The sequence below is a fragment of the Urtica dioica genome, chromosome 12 (assembly GCF_054948205.1).
Source record: "Urtica dioica subsp. dioica isolate 48M chromosome 12, U.dioica_male_clone48M_v1_H2, whole genome shotgun sequence".
Taxonomy (NCBI): Eukaryota; Viridiplantae; Streptophyta; class Magnoliopsida; order Rosales; family Urticaceae; genus Urtica; species Urtica dioica.
Window position 1 is genome coordinate 17,883,203 of NC_142767.1, and position 14,970 is coordinate 17,898,172.

General features: G+C 34.1%; 2 protein-coding genes across 2 annotated transcripts; one reads left to right on the plus strand and one right to left on the minus strand.

Annotated features, from left to right (window-relative positions):
- Window positions 1-7,447: 7,447 nt before the first annotated feature.
- WRKY55 (WRKY DNA-binding protein 55) lies at window positions 7,448-9,874 on the plus strand. Its single transcript, XM_089603004.1, has 3 exons — window positions 7,448-7,830; window positions 8,559-8,690; window positions 9,374-9,874. Exons 1-3 carry the CDS (start codon window positions 7,448-7,450, stop codon window positions 9,798-9,800), a joined length of 942 nt encoding a protein of 313 aa, XP_089459130.1. The 3' UTR covers window positions 9,801-9,874.
- Window positions 9,875-12,518: 2,644 nt separating this feature from the next.
- On the minus strand, window positions 12,519-14,629 carry WRKY54 (WRKY DNA-binding protein 54). Its single transcript, XM_089603003.1, has 3 exons — window positions 13,939-14,629; window positions 13,551-13,652; window positions 12,519-13,259 (listed from the first exon to the last, which is right to left on the minus strand). Exons 1-3 carry the CDS (start codon window positions 14,403-14,405, stop codon window positions 12,641-12,643), a joined length of 1,188 nt encoding a protein of 395 aa, XP_089459129.1. The 5' UTR covers window positions 14,406-14,629; the 3' UTR covers window positions 12,519-12,640.
- Window positions 14,630-14,970: the final 341 nt, after the last annotated feature.

Consider the following 14,970-nt stretch of genomic DNA (forward strand, 5'->3'; position numbering starts at 1 on the left):
ACATATACAATTTTCCCCTCAACAATTAATGCCAATTGTTGACATAGATGTCGATTGTTGACATCTATGTCAACAAATAGAGAACCCAAAACTCACAGATGTCAACAATAGATGTCGATTGTTGACAATATGTTGAGGGTAAAATTGTATTTATGCAAGTGATTTACTAGTATTTTTTGGCAAAATTAAGCTTTTGGTGGGAAATTGGAAAAAACTTATCAAATGGTGGTAGTTGATACAATTTCTCTTTGACATTTAATTAAGATTTTTCGCAGAAAAAAGAAAACAAAAACTAATTCTATTTACTAGGTTTTACCAAAATAAAGCATGGATTTGCCATATTGCTAATAATAAGCGGGAATAAAATAATGGACAAATTGCATAAATTAATTAAATAAATAAACAACGAAACTAATATATAAATATGTAGACAAGAGAACAAAATAAATAAACTAAAATAACTAAATCGGATATCACCAAGAAACCGATAAAGAAGGAAAATGGAGAACACGTCGAGACTTGTTCGACAATTTCTTTAAAGCGTTATTGCTCTCCCACCGGGTGCTGGAATAACATGAGCAACCACCTCCTAGGATACAACAATGTACGAGAAGAACAAAGCACCAACTTGTTCAGTTCCGGCGAACTTGAACGCATGTCAGGATACTACCACCTACACCGAGAGAATTGAGGAGAAAAATAGAAAAGTATTTCATGTATTCTTTTAACCATAAGATCTTAACTTTTTCTTCTTATTATTTGAATGAGAGACAAGACTGACTTATATAGGCAAGCCTGAAACCGTTTTCTCACACCTTTAAAGTGCATTGATACTCATATGTTACAAACCATTAATCGTAAAAACGTTAAAAAAAACGTTCATCCATAATGGTATGCTTATTGCATGGTAATATCAACCCATTAGTGCCATTAACAACCCATTAAAAACATACAAAACGTTTTTAATAAATGAAGGAAAAAAACTGGTCCAAAAAATTAGACCACAACACTAACAAATTCCTTCAGAATTTTGATGTTTTTCAACACATTTTGAGCATTAATTTTTCATTCATCTTAGCTCCAATTTAGGAAAATAAATAACAGATCTTATATCTCTCGCAACGAGGAATAAGAATCAGTCATAAAATTTCAATTTCGATGAGTGGACCCATTCGAATATTTGCCAGAAATCAGCCAATACAATGATATTAAATCCTCTTTAATATCACATATAATGATATTAAATTTTCTTTAATAATACATATAATGATATTAAATACTCTTTAATATCATGAATAACACATTTTGTTCCAACAGTTTTTAATGTATCGACAAACTTTTATTTTAAGAACTTGGTCATTGTATAGCTAGCCGAACAAGATAATGCAAGACTTATATTGTATGATTTAGTAAAAAAAAAAAGGAATTCACACAATGAAAATATATCAAATAAAACAATTTAGGCATGTAGAGAGCATGCCATAGTAGTAGTATTATCACTACACATTAAGCATTGGTACAACCCAAATGGGTGGTTATTTATACATGGGTTTAAGGAATTTCGAATTTAGACCAAAGTGCAATTTAAATTTCTTGGAACTCACGTTGTAGATCCCCCAAATCGGACATTTTTTCAAAGTCCCATTGAGTAATATTATCGATGTCATGGGCGAAGTATATGCAATTTGACTTACACCCAAATGATGTAGAAGTCAAAAAACACACTGAAACAATGTTGCCAAGAAACAAGGACACATCTTCTCTCAGGCTTGCGGTCTCGATCCATTCACCGGCCGCAATATCCAGTCTGTGGACTTGGAAGCTTGTTGTCTCCCGGGGACTTAACGATCCATCCCTGTTAGCGTAGTACTCAAAGTCTCTTCTGACAAGCCAAATCTCTCCTCCGAGGGAGCTGCTAACAAGATAGCGATTGGTGCAATAGGTAGGCCGATCTGATTTGGGCGTAATCAAGCTCATAACTACATCGTTTTTCGACCGTGACGATGGAATATAGAAAGTAATTAGTCCATTAAAGCAACTCATGGCATAGAATAGGTTTGTGATTCTCGATTTTGATAATATTCCATGACGTGCCTGTGGCGAGTCAGAAGAAAGCTAAGTCATAAAATTCACCGTGAATCACGGCCACTACGCAATCCTTTCGATTCAGTATTGGATGTGCCGATACAACAGCTCTACAATGTAGTGGCGCTAGGACAATGTCGATGGCTAGACTCCTCGAAAGCAGTCTGATTGGGGTAATCCAATTCCAATATGCTCGGGAGGTATATGACAGTATCATGTAAATTCTCATCGTTTTCAATGCGAAAGCATGATTTTTTGAGCACGATGTTTGGGTCCGGCGTGTTACCGCTATGCCGTGGCATGCCATGTAGGTTGGTTCGAGAAGTGTCACCGCGCTATGATACTTGGTGATTTCCGCGCCTTATTCACGTTGTCAGTGTAATCACACAATTTGTTCGCCTATTTCGTGAACCTGCTCAAGTATCCCTGGAGGGATTCCCCAGTCCTTTGCTTGACTGACCACATGTATGAATTCTCCTTCTTCTATACCAGCGAACTCGCAAAACGGGTAATGAAACATTCTTTCACCTCTTCGAACGATCCTATTATTCATTTGGCTAGCTTCTGGTACCATTCAAAGGTTGGGCATGTGAGGGTAAGGCAGAATGCCTAGCATATGGCAGCCAGGGTATGCCTCTTCCATAATATATGAGGGTCGAGGGGAAGTGAAGATCACCGACGACTTCTTCTGTGAGCAAATGGAGGGCGAGAGGCGAGGCCGTGCCTTTGTTCATGCTCCGTATTGTGTGCTTGAATTTTGGATAGCTCGGAGCTCCCGGATCTCATTTTCAACCCATGTACGATGTCCATTAACTCGGCGTTAGGGGGTATCGTCGTGGGGGTGGCGCGACCACGCGCCTCATGTCTTCGACTGCCTGGTTCGCTGGTGCGCCCGGGTGATGAGGCGGATTCTCCGAGACCTGCATTGCATTATTCGCCGACTCCACGCCTCTCGGGCGAGATCGACGGCGAGGTATTTCCCACCTTTGGTTGAGGTGCTTCCTTAAGTCTCCATCTCATCTCACCTGCCCAGCAGTGTTTACGTGACGTGGCTGGTGGAATCTTTGCGCATCCCTGCCCACCTTTGGGGAGGTGGGTTCTCGCAGGGGCGCCCTGCTGATGCGTCTGGGCGGCGCGGCGCGTGCTGGGCGAGCTCGCGGTCGATGTCTCGAAAACTTGGGTCGGGGGCGTCTCTGATTTCGTCATGCTGGGATGGCAGGACGCTTTTGCTGCGTTCGTCATGTTGGATAGGCCTGAAATTGTGCCTTTCACGTTCTGGGGGGTTTCCAACTGGTTCCCTCCTCCGCCAAAAATTTCTTCCATGACGAACTCTTGCCCTCTGATTCTGGCCAGTGCGTCGGTCAACCTGAAAAGATTGTATTCAAGGCGCGCCACTCGGGCGTCCATTTTCTCATGGGTGGGATCGAAGGTCATGCTTGCCTGAGGGGCATTTTGAACCTGATTTTGGCAGGCCTGGACTTGAGCCTGAGTGTTGAGTGCGATGCTCCATGCGGGGCGAGGAACATCATTTTCGGAGACGGTTACACGATTAGCCATTTCATGAAACAAGTTTCTGGCATATTAGAGCTGATATATTTTTTTTATAAAAAGAAAAAAAATCCTTAATGGTAACTTTTAGATCTTGGTTTCAGCTCTATTTGGTTGGATTCGATATTCTCTTAGTGAAATACAACAAATTTAATTAAATTGGGTATTTTTTACTATATATATGTTATACTCCACAGAAATTAAACATTAAATTATATGTTAAAGACTTCACTATTCTTTTGTGTGTGTGTATATATATATATATATATATATATATATATATATATATATATATATATATATATATATTTTTTTATTATTTTTTTTTTTTTTTTGAAAAGTTCTTTTGTATATATATTGACCATGTATTTAGCTTACCTTATTCTATAGAATAAAAGCGAAAATAAACATGATAGATATGTTAATAAATGTTAATAGTCGATAATAACATTTACGAATAAAAATTATTTATGAGATTGAAAAAACGTTGATAGAAAATAAAAAAAATTGAATCTACAATAATGAAAATGAGAAAATAAGTGATTCATATTAGTTTGAATGAAATCAACTAATAGATCTTAATTGAATCAGTAAAAAATATTTAATTGAAATTAACCGTGTGTGTTAATAGGAAATTGATATATATATATATATATATATATATATATGTGTATATGTATATATATATATGAGTAATAGGGGAAAATATGTTAATTGTATTTGTTAATAAACAATGAGGGCTATTAACCAACGATTAACGAAACCTTCAAATATGCAATTCTCAAATTTTATTAACTCTCATATTTAAGTGTCAAACCAGGGGCGGAACCAGGAAAGGAATTGAAGTCGAGGCTGGACGAAAATAAGTAAATTGTATAGATTATTTTATTAAATATCTGAACTAAATTCATAAAAAAAATATATCAAAATGTATCCTTCATTTAATTAAATCAAAATATAAAACGACTTGATTTTGTAAAAAAAAAATGTATAAAAAGCCAAGTTGTGACATGTTCAGAAGTTCCAAAAAATATAATGTTATCAATCCAAAAAATACTAAGTAGATCCCTAAATAAATATTTAAATTATCTTTAAATACTAAATTAGTTTGTAAGCAAATTCTTCAGAACAAGTCAAAATAATTAAAAAAAATTGTATAAATTAATTTACATTCTAAACTTATCTATATGCAATGCACTATACTCATATAGATTCATATATGATTATCTAAAAAATATTATTTAAATAAAGAAATTAAATTGACCAACGATCAAGAGAATAAAATATGGAAACTATGTAATAAATACTCTACTAACCAAGCAATTAAATAAATTGGTAATTTTTTTTACAAAATTTTTCAAAATTTTATTAATATTTATTAGTAGTCTACAATATTTAGGAAAAAATATTTTAAAATAAAAGAAACGAAATATTTGAGAAATTTTATAAATAAATGAGGTAGCTATAGAATTTTATAAAATTAGAGGTATTTAAGATATTATTATATTAAAATAAAGTATTTACGAAAATTTTATAAAAGTTGGAGGTGGTCTGGGCCACCCCCACACACAACGTTGGTCCGTCCCTGGATCAAATAATTAAAATATATCAAATTCACAACATTATGAATTTGCAATATTTTAGGCCCTGTAGACAAATTTTTGGCTTCGTGTGTGTGTGTGTGTGTGTATATATATATATATATATTGTTGCTACTCTAGTGTTGGCTGTTTTTATTACGGCAAAACTATTGTTCTCTCTGATGTTGGAAATATCCTCTAGAGCATATGCTGTTTGTTTTACACGTTAGAGCTGTGCCGTGGATTTCTGTTGACATACATTTTTGTCTGATTCGATTCCACGTTATTTTCGATCGTCCAATGAGTGTTGTGGGCATGTATGTTTTGTATAAAAAGTTCGCTTTCTCTTTTTGGGTAGGGTGCACATCTGGGTATCTTGTTGCAATTGTTATTGTCGATACTCTGCATCCTAGGTGTGTTGTGTGTTACTCTCTTTTGGTTGACAGCCATCGTTAGAGCTAGTCACAAAGTTTGGTGTGTTGTTGATTCAGGTTATTGTAAACACGTATTGTTATAAGGATTGTTGAAACACTGGGAGAGCGTGAGTGGAAAGTGAGGGGAGCTCAGACACAATGGGAGTGGGTTAGAATTACTAAGGTAGTTTGAAGTTGAGTAGACCTGTAAGGTGATCATGCATGGCCATCCGAAATTATACTTACTCTACCGTCTATTGAAGTTTCTCTTTTTATTGAGAATATCATCCATTAAAAATAGAGACAATTGACTGAACTGGGTTACCATCTTGTGTTCTTTTACTTTCAGTTTATTTGCTTGAATTATTTTGCTAAACTGATTAGTCGTCTCTTAACATGTTAAAACATTCGTAGAAACATCGCACTAAACAATAAATAATCAATTTTTTTCTCTCTCTCACAGGCGCGCGCGCGCGCGCGCGCGCACACACACACATATATATATATATATATATATATATATATATATATATATATATATATATATATATATATATATACAGTGACGGAGCCAGTATAGGCTCAGCAAGGGCTTAAAGCCCCCCCTCAAAATTTTTTTTTTTTGCACTTTTTACCCATTTTTTTCCCTTGAAAATTTATATTTTTGGCTAAATTTTTTACAATCAAGCCCCCCCTGAATTTTGTTTTTCAAATTAGCCCCCGCTGATGGATTTTTCTGGCTCCGTCACTGTATATATATATATATATATATATATATATATATATATATATATATATATATATATATATATATATATATCCTCACCCGACTTGAGGATAGGCCAGTTAAAAAATGTAGTTTATATTTACTAATTAACTTTTTGCATAGCATTAACCAAGCTCAAGGTCGGATGCCTATTCTTGACGTTAAAATTCGTGAATATTGTTGTTCAAAAAAAATAAAAAAGGAGGGGTGTATTTGAACTTTTCCTCCGGGGACAAATACCTCGAATTTCTTTCTCCTAATATTTTACTTTTCAAAACTCCACAAAGGAATAGTTGAATCTTGACCATGCTCTAAATTTTGCTAGTTGTAGCATATGGCAACCAAAACATATATCCAAATACATCGCACTTTAATATATATTATATATTATATATGTCTTAACGTCCGTACGTGAAGGGTTTGATATATTATATATGTTTAATATATATGAAATAACCCTCCACGTATATACGATGAACTACATTAAAATTCCATGACGGCATGTAGAAAATAATAAGGCATTATTGCATGATTAAAGCGTTTACTTCAACATAACGTGGAAGAGGGATCTCGAAATGGTAAATACACATACAGGTAAGAAAATACATTTTGATGAGTGATCACCACATAATATAAAGTTTTGTTGGTCACACTTTCAAACGTTACAAAAAATTCTCACGTGATGGTCCAAAGGGAGATAATATGTTCTAATTAATTTAGCCATACTTTTAATTACAAAAGTTTGAAGGTCTTCTTCTAGACCCGGAAAAGAAAATAGGAACGTTGAAATTCACAAGTGGAGATAGAGACCTTGACCGAGCCCTCTTTTCATAAAATTTCCATCATTCTTTACCGTGTTAAACCACTCTCATCATACCATAAGAGTATAAATTATACTCTCTCTCTCTCATATCAAACCCTTCTCCTTTAAGAAATCAAAGAGCACAAATAAGATCTTTAGTACCAACCATAAAAATATATTAATACTTTACATGTTCAAACCCAAGAGAACAACCCTACACAAGAGAAAACCAAACGTTGACCGTGAGTTGACCATGGAGGAAAACTCTAGCACTGTTTCCATGATCCTTCATGGATGCAAGCTAGCCGAGGAGCTCGGATCGAGCCTCGAGAGAAACCCCGGCCAAGTCGAAGATATCGTGGGTGTTTGTGACAGAATCGCGGAGATCTTTATCACTGCCCGGGACAGGCTGCGAGACCAAAAAACCCATCATAATTATCATCATGATTATATCGACACGGGTTCGTCATTCCACGAGTGGCTCGTGACGCAGGGGATGAATGATCACGTCATTCAGCCGGCAGCGACGGTGCATGGTGGCTCGAGCACCGGTCAATTAGGCATGGATTTATTGGTTTCGGCTCGAGAAGCTAGGGCTTGTTCTTCGTCCTCGTCACAAAGACAACCACGGAAAAGGTATTTAATGATTTGTATATGATTTTCATGGCACATTTCTAACCTATCATGATACATGATAATGGGATATATACATGCAATTATATACTTGACCATGCAAACAAAAAAAAAATCTGAATATTATCTAAAAACTATAACTAGTTTCACACAGCTTGATGTACACATAGTTAAATTAAGTTCAAAACATATAAGGCTACTTAATTTCTACATAGAGACTTTTTATTTTGTTTACATAAATATTTTCATATTTTTGCGGAGCATCTTGTAAACAAATTAAGAAAAGAAAATGCTTCAAAATAAGAAATAATACGGACCAGCTTTCTTGGAAGCAGTATACTAAAAAAAAAACAAATTAATCATTCGAAAGTAAATGACTAACAAAATAATTATTTCAAGTTTTCAGCAAAATAACTAAAATTATGTCGTCAATTTTTTTTTTTTGACACAATAATTATAGACTTTGTCAATTTATATAAGTAATTTATACTTTAGAAAATGTAATCGCAAGGCCAAAAATGCACAATCTATTGTTAAAAGGTAAAAAAAAAAATATAAAATATTTATCACATGGCCAATTTATTTGTTTATTTAGCTATTTCACGAATTTTAGATAAATTATGACTATATTTCAAATCCATTAATTTCGAATCACAATTTAGCTATAACACCCTATGTATTTATATGAAATTTTACTTTTTATATCTCTGGAATATGTATATTGTGTACAGAAGAGATGGGTTGGAGACACGCACAGTGAAAGTGGCTGCTCCTGAAATCGGAAATATTGAACTCCCGCCTGATGATGGCTATACTTGGAGAAAATACGGCCAAAAAGAGATTATGGGCAAAAAGCATCCCAGGTCCGTATTTTTATGCACTATGAAATATATATTTTATACCAACAACATGCAAATTTTGATTTTTAATCCGAAAGTGTCAAAAAAATTCCTTGGGCAGTAAAGAATCTGAAAAAAAAAAAAAAAAATTGTATCCGTCCGCCAAATTAGTGAGCTATATATTTTTTTATAGAATAAAAGAGAATATTCCAAAATTTCTACTTTGAAAGCATCTTCAGCCGAGCAAGGGGCTAATTAAAAGAGTGATCGATCTCACAATATAATTAATCAATGTGGGATCACACAGTATATTGATTAATTCAAAGCAACTTCATGGGTTGTAAGTGTCTAATTTAATGTCGCCAATAATAGTCACCCCCACAAATTAATACTTGACTAAGTCCAAATCTCCCCCGATCGCAACAAGCAAATTATATGTTTTGACACTTTCAGTGCATACCAAATCAAATGAATTTTGTGTCAGTATTTCCTACATAAGATATTGTGATCGTTCTTGATATGACCAATAAATGGAATTGACTATGGTCAAAACTTATATTAGTCAACTGAGAAGTCCACTGATCACCATAGCAAGTAGTCACGTAAAACACTCATCACTAAATTCACCCCCTTATTATTTTTCACTTTTTCATTCACCACGAATATTATTAGACATAACATTATTAATTTACAATATATATATGTAGGGGTTACTATAGATGCACCCACCAGAGGCAATTCAAGTGCCCGGCCAAGAAGCAAGTCCAAAGGGACGAGCTCGACCCGACCATGTTCGAGGTGACTTACAGAGGAAGTCACACGTGTCACCTCTCAGCCACGGCCCCGTCCACGGCGCCCTCGTCACAGGCGGTGATTTTATCGCACCACCGCGACGACAGTGCTGATCATCATCAAGTGATGATCACCGGAGAGCCTGCCATTTCTCAGTGGCTGTCCATGGAGTTCGGCGGTGGACCCTCGCGCGGGCTAGAATTCCCCGTAGCTGATTTGGCCGACGTGATGTTCAACTCCGGGAACAATAGTACCGCTGGCAATACCATGGATTTTTTGTTCACTTCCATGGAAGGACATAATAAGGAAGATAATAATGTTGGAAGCAAAAAAAGCCTCTAGTAATTGAAATTAACATTTAGGATGTCGTCATTTGTTGTAACTAATAATTATAATATGTTATCACCGTATTTAAAAAAAAATAAGCTTTTTTGTTCCCCCACGTTAAATTTCCTTTTTAAGAATTAGTACGCACAGATTCTTGGAACCAAGACAATATTATGAGTGTGTATAATAAACGTATTAATTTTAGTGCATATACTCAAATTAATTTTAGAGGTATGATTATTGACAACTTTAGACCGAGCAATATTTACCTCCTTATTATATTTTGTTCGTTTCATCACTTTAGTTTATTAATGTTTGTATAATATATCATTTACTAATGTAATATATATGACTTAATTGAATTAAATTTTCAAAATTTTGACCTTGTTTTGTTAATTTATAAATGTTTTCACCAAAATAACCCATATAATTCGATGAGAGCAATAACTAAAAAAATTATCCGAGCTGTTAAGCTCGAGGATCGAAAGACAAAAAAATCTGTCCAAAGGCACAACCTTCCTATTAAAACTTCAAATAGAAGAGAAGATATGACACGTGAAAAGAACTAGCAACTAATTAAACAAGGTTATCAACCAATAAAAAATAATTGACCGAAGTCATGTTAGGAAGTGATTGAAGATAAATAGCCGATTAAAATTGATGGATTCTCAAAATAGTCAAAATTTATCTAGTATAAGTGAAATAGTCAAAATGTGCAAATATCTTATTTCAATAATTTTTTTTACATGCATTGTGATTAAATTTTATGAAAGCGATAAATTACTTATATAAACCGTAAAAAATAATGATATTGTCAAAAAATTGATAACCAAACTTTGCTATTTTGCAAAGAATTTGACAATTTAGTTATTTTGTTAATAAACTAATTTCAAGTGATTATTTTGGGTGTATATATATATATATATATATATATATATATATATATATATATATATGTTTTAATAGACCTCATTCAAACTAAGGACAAAGGTAGGCTAGACCCGGAGGGCTATAGCCTCACCCAACTTTTTTTATTATACTTTTTGTTACTTTTAATCATTTTTAAAACTTAAAAATTTAGCGCCGCCCCTCTTGTTTTTTTTTTTATATTTCTCTCCCCTAATTTACATCTCCGGCTCCGTCCTTGATCATAACATTTTCAAATGGGATCGCGAACTCGCTAGGAATTGGAAAGAATACCTCTTGCCTCTCATTAACTCTAAATATCTTTCTCAATGTTTCGCACAAGAGATAACATTCCCGATGTTACAAAAACCATAATCATCACTCGTCGTCGTCCATTTACATAAACCGTGAGCAACATGGTTGTAATCTAGCAATACACTTAAATAAAATTCTAGAAATTTGAGTAATTATTTATGATAACTTAGGGTGTATCTTTTTATTTAGGGATATTAGGATGTTTTTAAGCTGACATTTTGAGGGATGAAATCATTGCAAGAATTTTGAGAAAAAAATTAAATACTAACAAAAATTATGCATATATATATATATATACATACATACATACGTATTATTTTGATCTAGAAGAACTTCTACGCAGACACATCAGTATCATTGTTTTTATAAAAGAAAAACAACTAGTAGCATAGTTTAAACTTTTAAAGGACAAAAGTAATTACTTTATTGTCTTTTTTTCTGTAATTCTACTTTACCACCCTATAATGTATATTTCTTTTTATTTTCTTTTTAAAGTTAATCACTTTTATTGTTATGGATAGCTTAAAATATTGCATTGTTTTGATGATTTTTGGTGATCATTATGTAATTTTTTTAGTCCACATGAGATTATAGTTTCGCCTCTGGTAAAATTGTAGGCATTCTAATATATATTATTTTTAGTGGACAATCCCTGATTAATCTCTAAACAAATACATTAAAAAATTCAAACTAGCTAATCCCTTTTTAATTATTAATTTATTTGTTGACATATAACATTTTTATTTTTTTATATCAATTTAGATATTCTTTATGAATAAGTATATTGTTTGGGAATTAGTTACAAATTTATTTAGAATTTTGTTTAAAATATTTAGATATTTCTTTAGATGATTTTAGTAATAAATTAAGACGTTTATAATTTTCATTTTATTTTTATGATATATGAACTTTAGATAATATGTGCCTGCACAATATTTTATATACTTATTTAGCATCTGCTACTCTCAACTTAAATTTCAGGCTCCGCCCTTGCTGATATAGTCAGTGTTCTCTACCAACTTCTAGAAAACATTTATCTGGATATATTTACATCACTGATCAATGAGTTCGCCGTATTAGTAGATTATACATAATATTGCTATATATAATATGGAATTCGAACGGTAGATTATATATTAATGAATATATTTTAATTTTTTTGGGAGCAAATATTAGTGAATAGTTATACTCCAATTCAACTTATCACACATAATATTTGTGTTTTAAGCGAAGAAGCTTTAAATCCTTGTCATTCTTCCCCAACCATAACCAATAAATACCTATATAGTTTTCTTTTTTGTTTAATGCGTTTGTCCTTTGCAACTTCACTTTTTACGACACAATTGTCCCACCATACTTATATCCCCTTCTGATTTGTATTCACATGTTTTTTTCTTTTAAATAAAAAAGAATGATATAATCCGATGCTGTTTGATTTATTGTAACTTTTAGTTGGTTCAAGATCATCAACGGTTGGTCCATCAAATTATCACAATTAGCTTCGCATCACCGTACGTGTGAAAGCATGACTCATATCTTTATTCTTCTCATTATATATCACAAAATAATTAACACCAAATGTATACAATGACAGAGATGATATGATCATGTGTGTCAATAACAGACAATTAATGTCACGCTAATCCAACGGGAAATTCGCTCTCGTCGAAGTGGAAATCGCAGTCGCGGAAATCCATGGACTTAACCACAAACTCCTCATCATCAAACGAGAAGGCAATCGAGTCTGCCACATCATCATCGATACCATGGTTGTCGTCCGAGCCCATGAACTTTGGCTTATTAACAATGGTCGAAGAAAGCAGCCCCATCGTGGGGTCCGAGATCTCAATGTCCTTGAAACCGGACCACAAGTAATCGTTCTCGAATGAGGATTTCCCCTCCGATTGTTCTTCTTCGGTAGTGACAACTTGATCATGAGCCTCTTCTTCCTTCTTGAGCGGGGTCGAAAAGATACTATCATGATTATCGGGTTTTGAGGTCCAAGTGGTGTGATCTTTTCTTGATTGATGATGATTAGGGCTAACAACATTGAGAGGAAGATGATTATCATTAGATAATTGAGTGTTGTAGGGTTGAGAGTCTACAATCATTTGAGGGGCTTTAAGGGTGTTTTTGCAAGTGTGTTGGCCAATGTAAATGGTGTTGTACATTTTTGGATTCTCTTGAATTTGTTGGACTTGTTTGGTTGCTTTGCAACCTTGGTCATGCTTCCTTGTGCACCTGAAATAAGCCCTATATTGCCAAACAAAACAAAATTAATTAGTCACATATATAAAATTATAAAAAAAAGTTACATTTTTTTGCTTTCTAATACAATATCTTCCATAGCTAGAATTTTTGTTATAATTTTCTGATTTACATTTAGTTATTGAAAAAATTGGGCTTGAAACATATACACAAGTTGTAATTCTAAGTATTGATTAAGTACTATTGACTGAGTATGCTAGGGTTAGTTGATTAATCTCTACATTATGTATATATCCAATAAAATTTTAGGAATATATGATGAAATTAATTATTAACCTTGGGTATTCAGCATTTAGGATTTCCTTTTGTCCGTACTTTCTCCAAGCTTGGCCATCGTCTATTGTGGACCCCACGGTACTCCATGAATGGGAGCTCTTTCTACACAGCCAATAGATTAAATGAAAATCAGACCCCGAATTTTTTTAACACGCTTTAATTATTTCTTTCTAGGATAAAGTTAAAGTGAAAACATGTGTTTCATGTTTCGCCATGTGATTCAACTCACGTCTCACAAAAATAAAAGCTTGGTGTTTTTGGATTTAATCACTAAACCAAACCAAAGCGCGAGAATATGACAAAACATGGTAGCACAATAATTGTCACAAATATCCAAAAGCCCACACGTGAAATACTATATTTTTATTTAATTATAAATAAAACTAACCTTCTTTTGTAACACCCTCTCCGATCTTTAAAAGCCGGCCTCTTCTTCTTGGAGCTCTGGCCGGAGTCTTCCGAGCTCCGATCATCGTAATGGGAGTGATCATGATCCAACGGCTCTTGATGCGCGTTGACCTCGTTAGATTGACCACCGTTGATCACGGTCCCACTTGAGTGACGGTCGTGATCTGAGCTACATTGAACATCAATATTATGATCTGCGTTGCTATTGTGGTTATTTTTGGAATTGGAGACGCTCATGACCACAGAAATGCTATCCGTGAAAGACGTCAAAATCTTGTCGGCGAGATCAACGGCTGAGATCGACCAATCAAATGGCTTGGGGTTGTGAAGAAGCGTCTGAAGATGGATCGCTGATTCTTTGCCTTGAGCGAGACCTTCCATCAACTTCTTTGAAAGATTTTCTGGCCATGTGATGATACTACTAGTACCACTACTAAGAGTACCCATATTTCCTTAATTTTTTTTTTTTTTTTTAGGTTGTGAAATGAATTTTTTTAGTGTTGGGGTGTTGGTTGATATATATATAGGTGGTAGTGTGAAATTGAGATTGAGAAAGAGAGAGGTTTGTTAAAGAATAGGATAAGGGTTTCAACTTTTCTAGTAGGTTTGGCCTTTTGGTCATGGGTTGAGGAAAGAGAGAAGAAATTCAATGGAAGATAGAAGGAAAGGAAAGATAGCTCGATTTAATATGCGTTGGAAATTTATTGGAAAATTCTGTTGATGACGTAGGCTTGATGACGTAGCATTGCGTATGTAGCTAGAGCTTTACATTATAATACTTTCCAATCCCTTCTGGCGAAATAATAATTTTTTTTTGTTCTATAGTTAAAATATGCTTCTTTGCTAACCCTAGCTTGCAGTAGTGTCTTTGTTAATTATGTGTCACTTGGCTAATGCATATCCACTGTTTCTAATCGTCTTTTCGGTTTTGACTTAACTAATATTAACGGCTGTTTTATTTAGGACACCACTTGCTATGTAGACACTTATTTTAGACACGCAAAAGGACAAA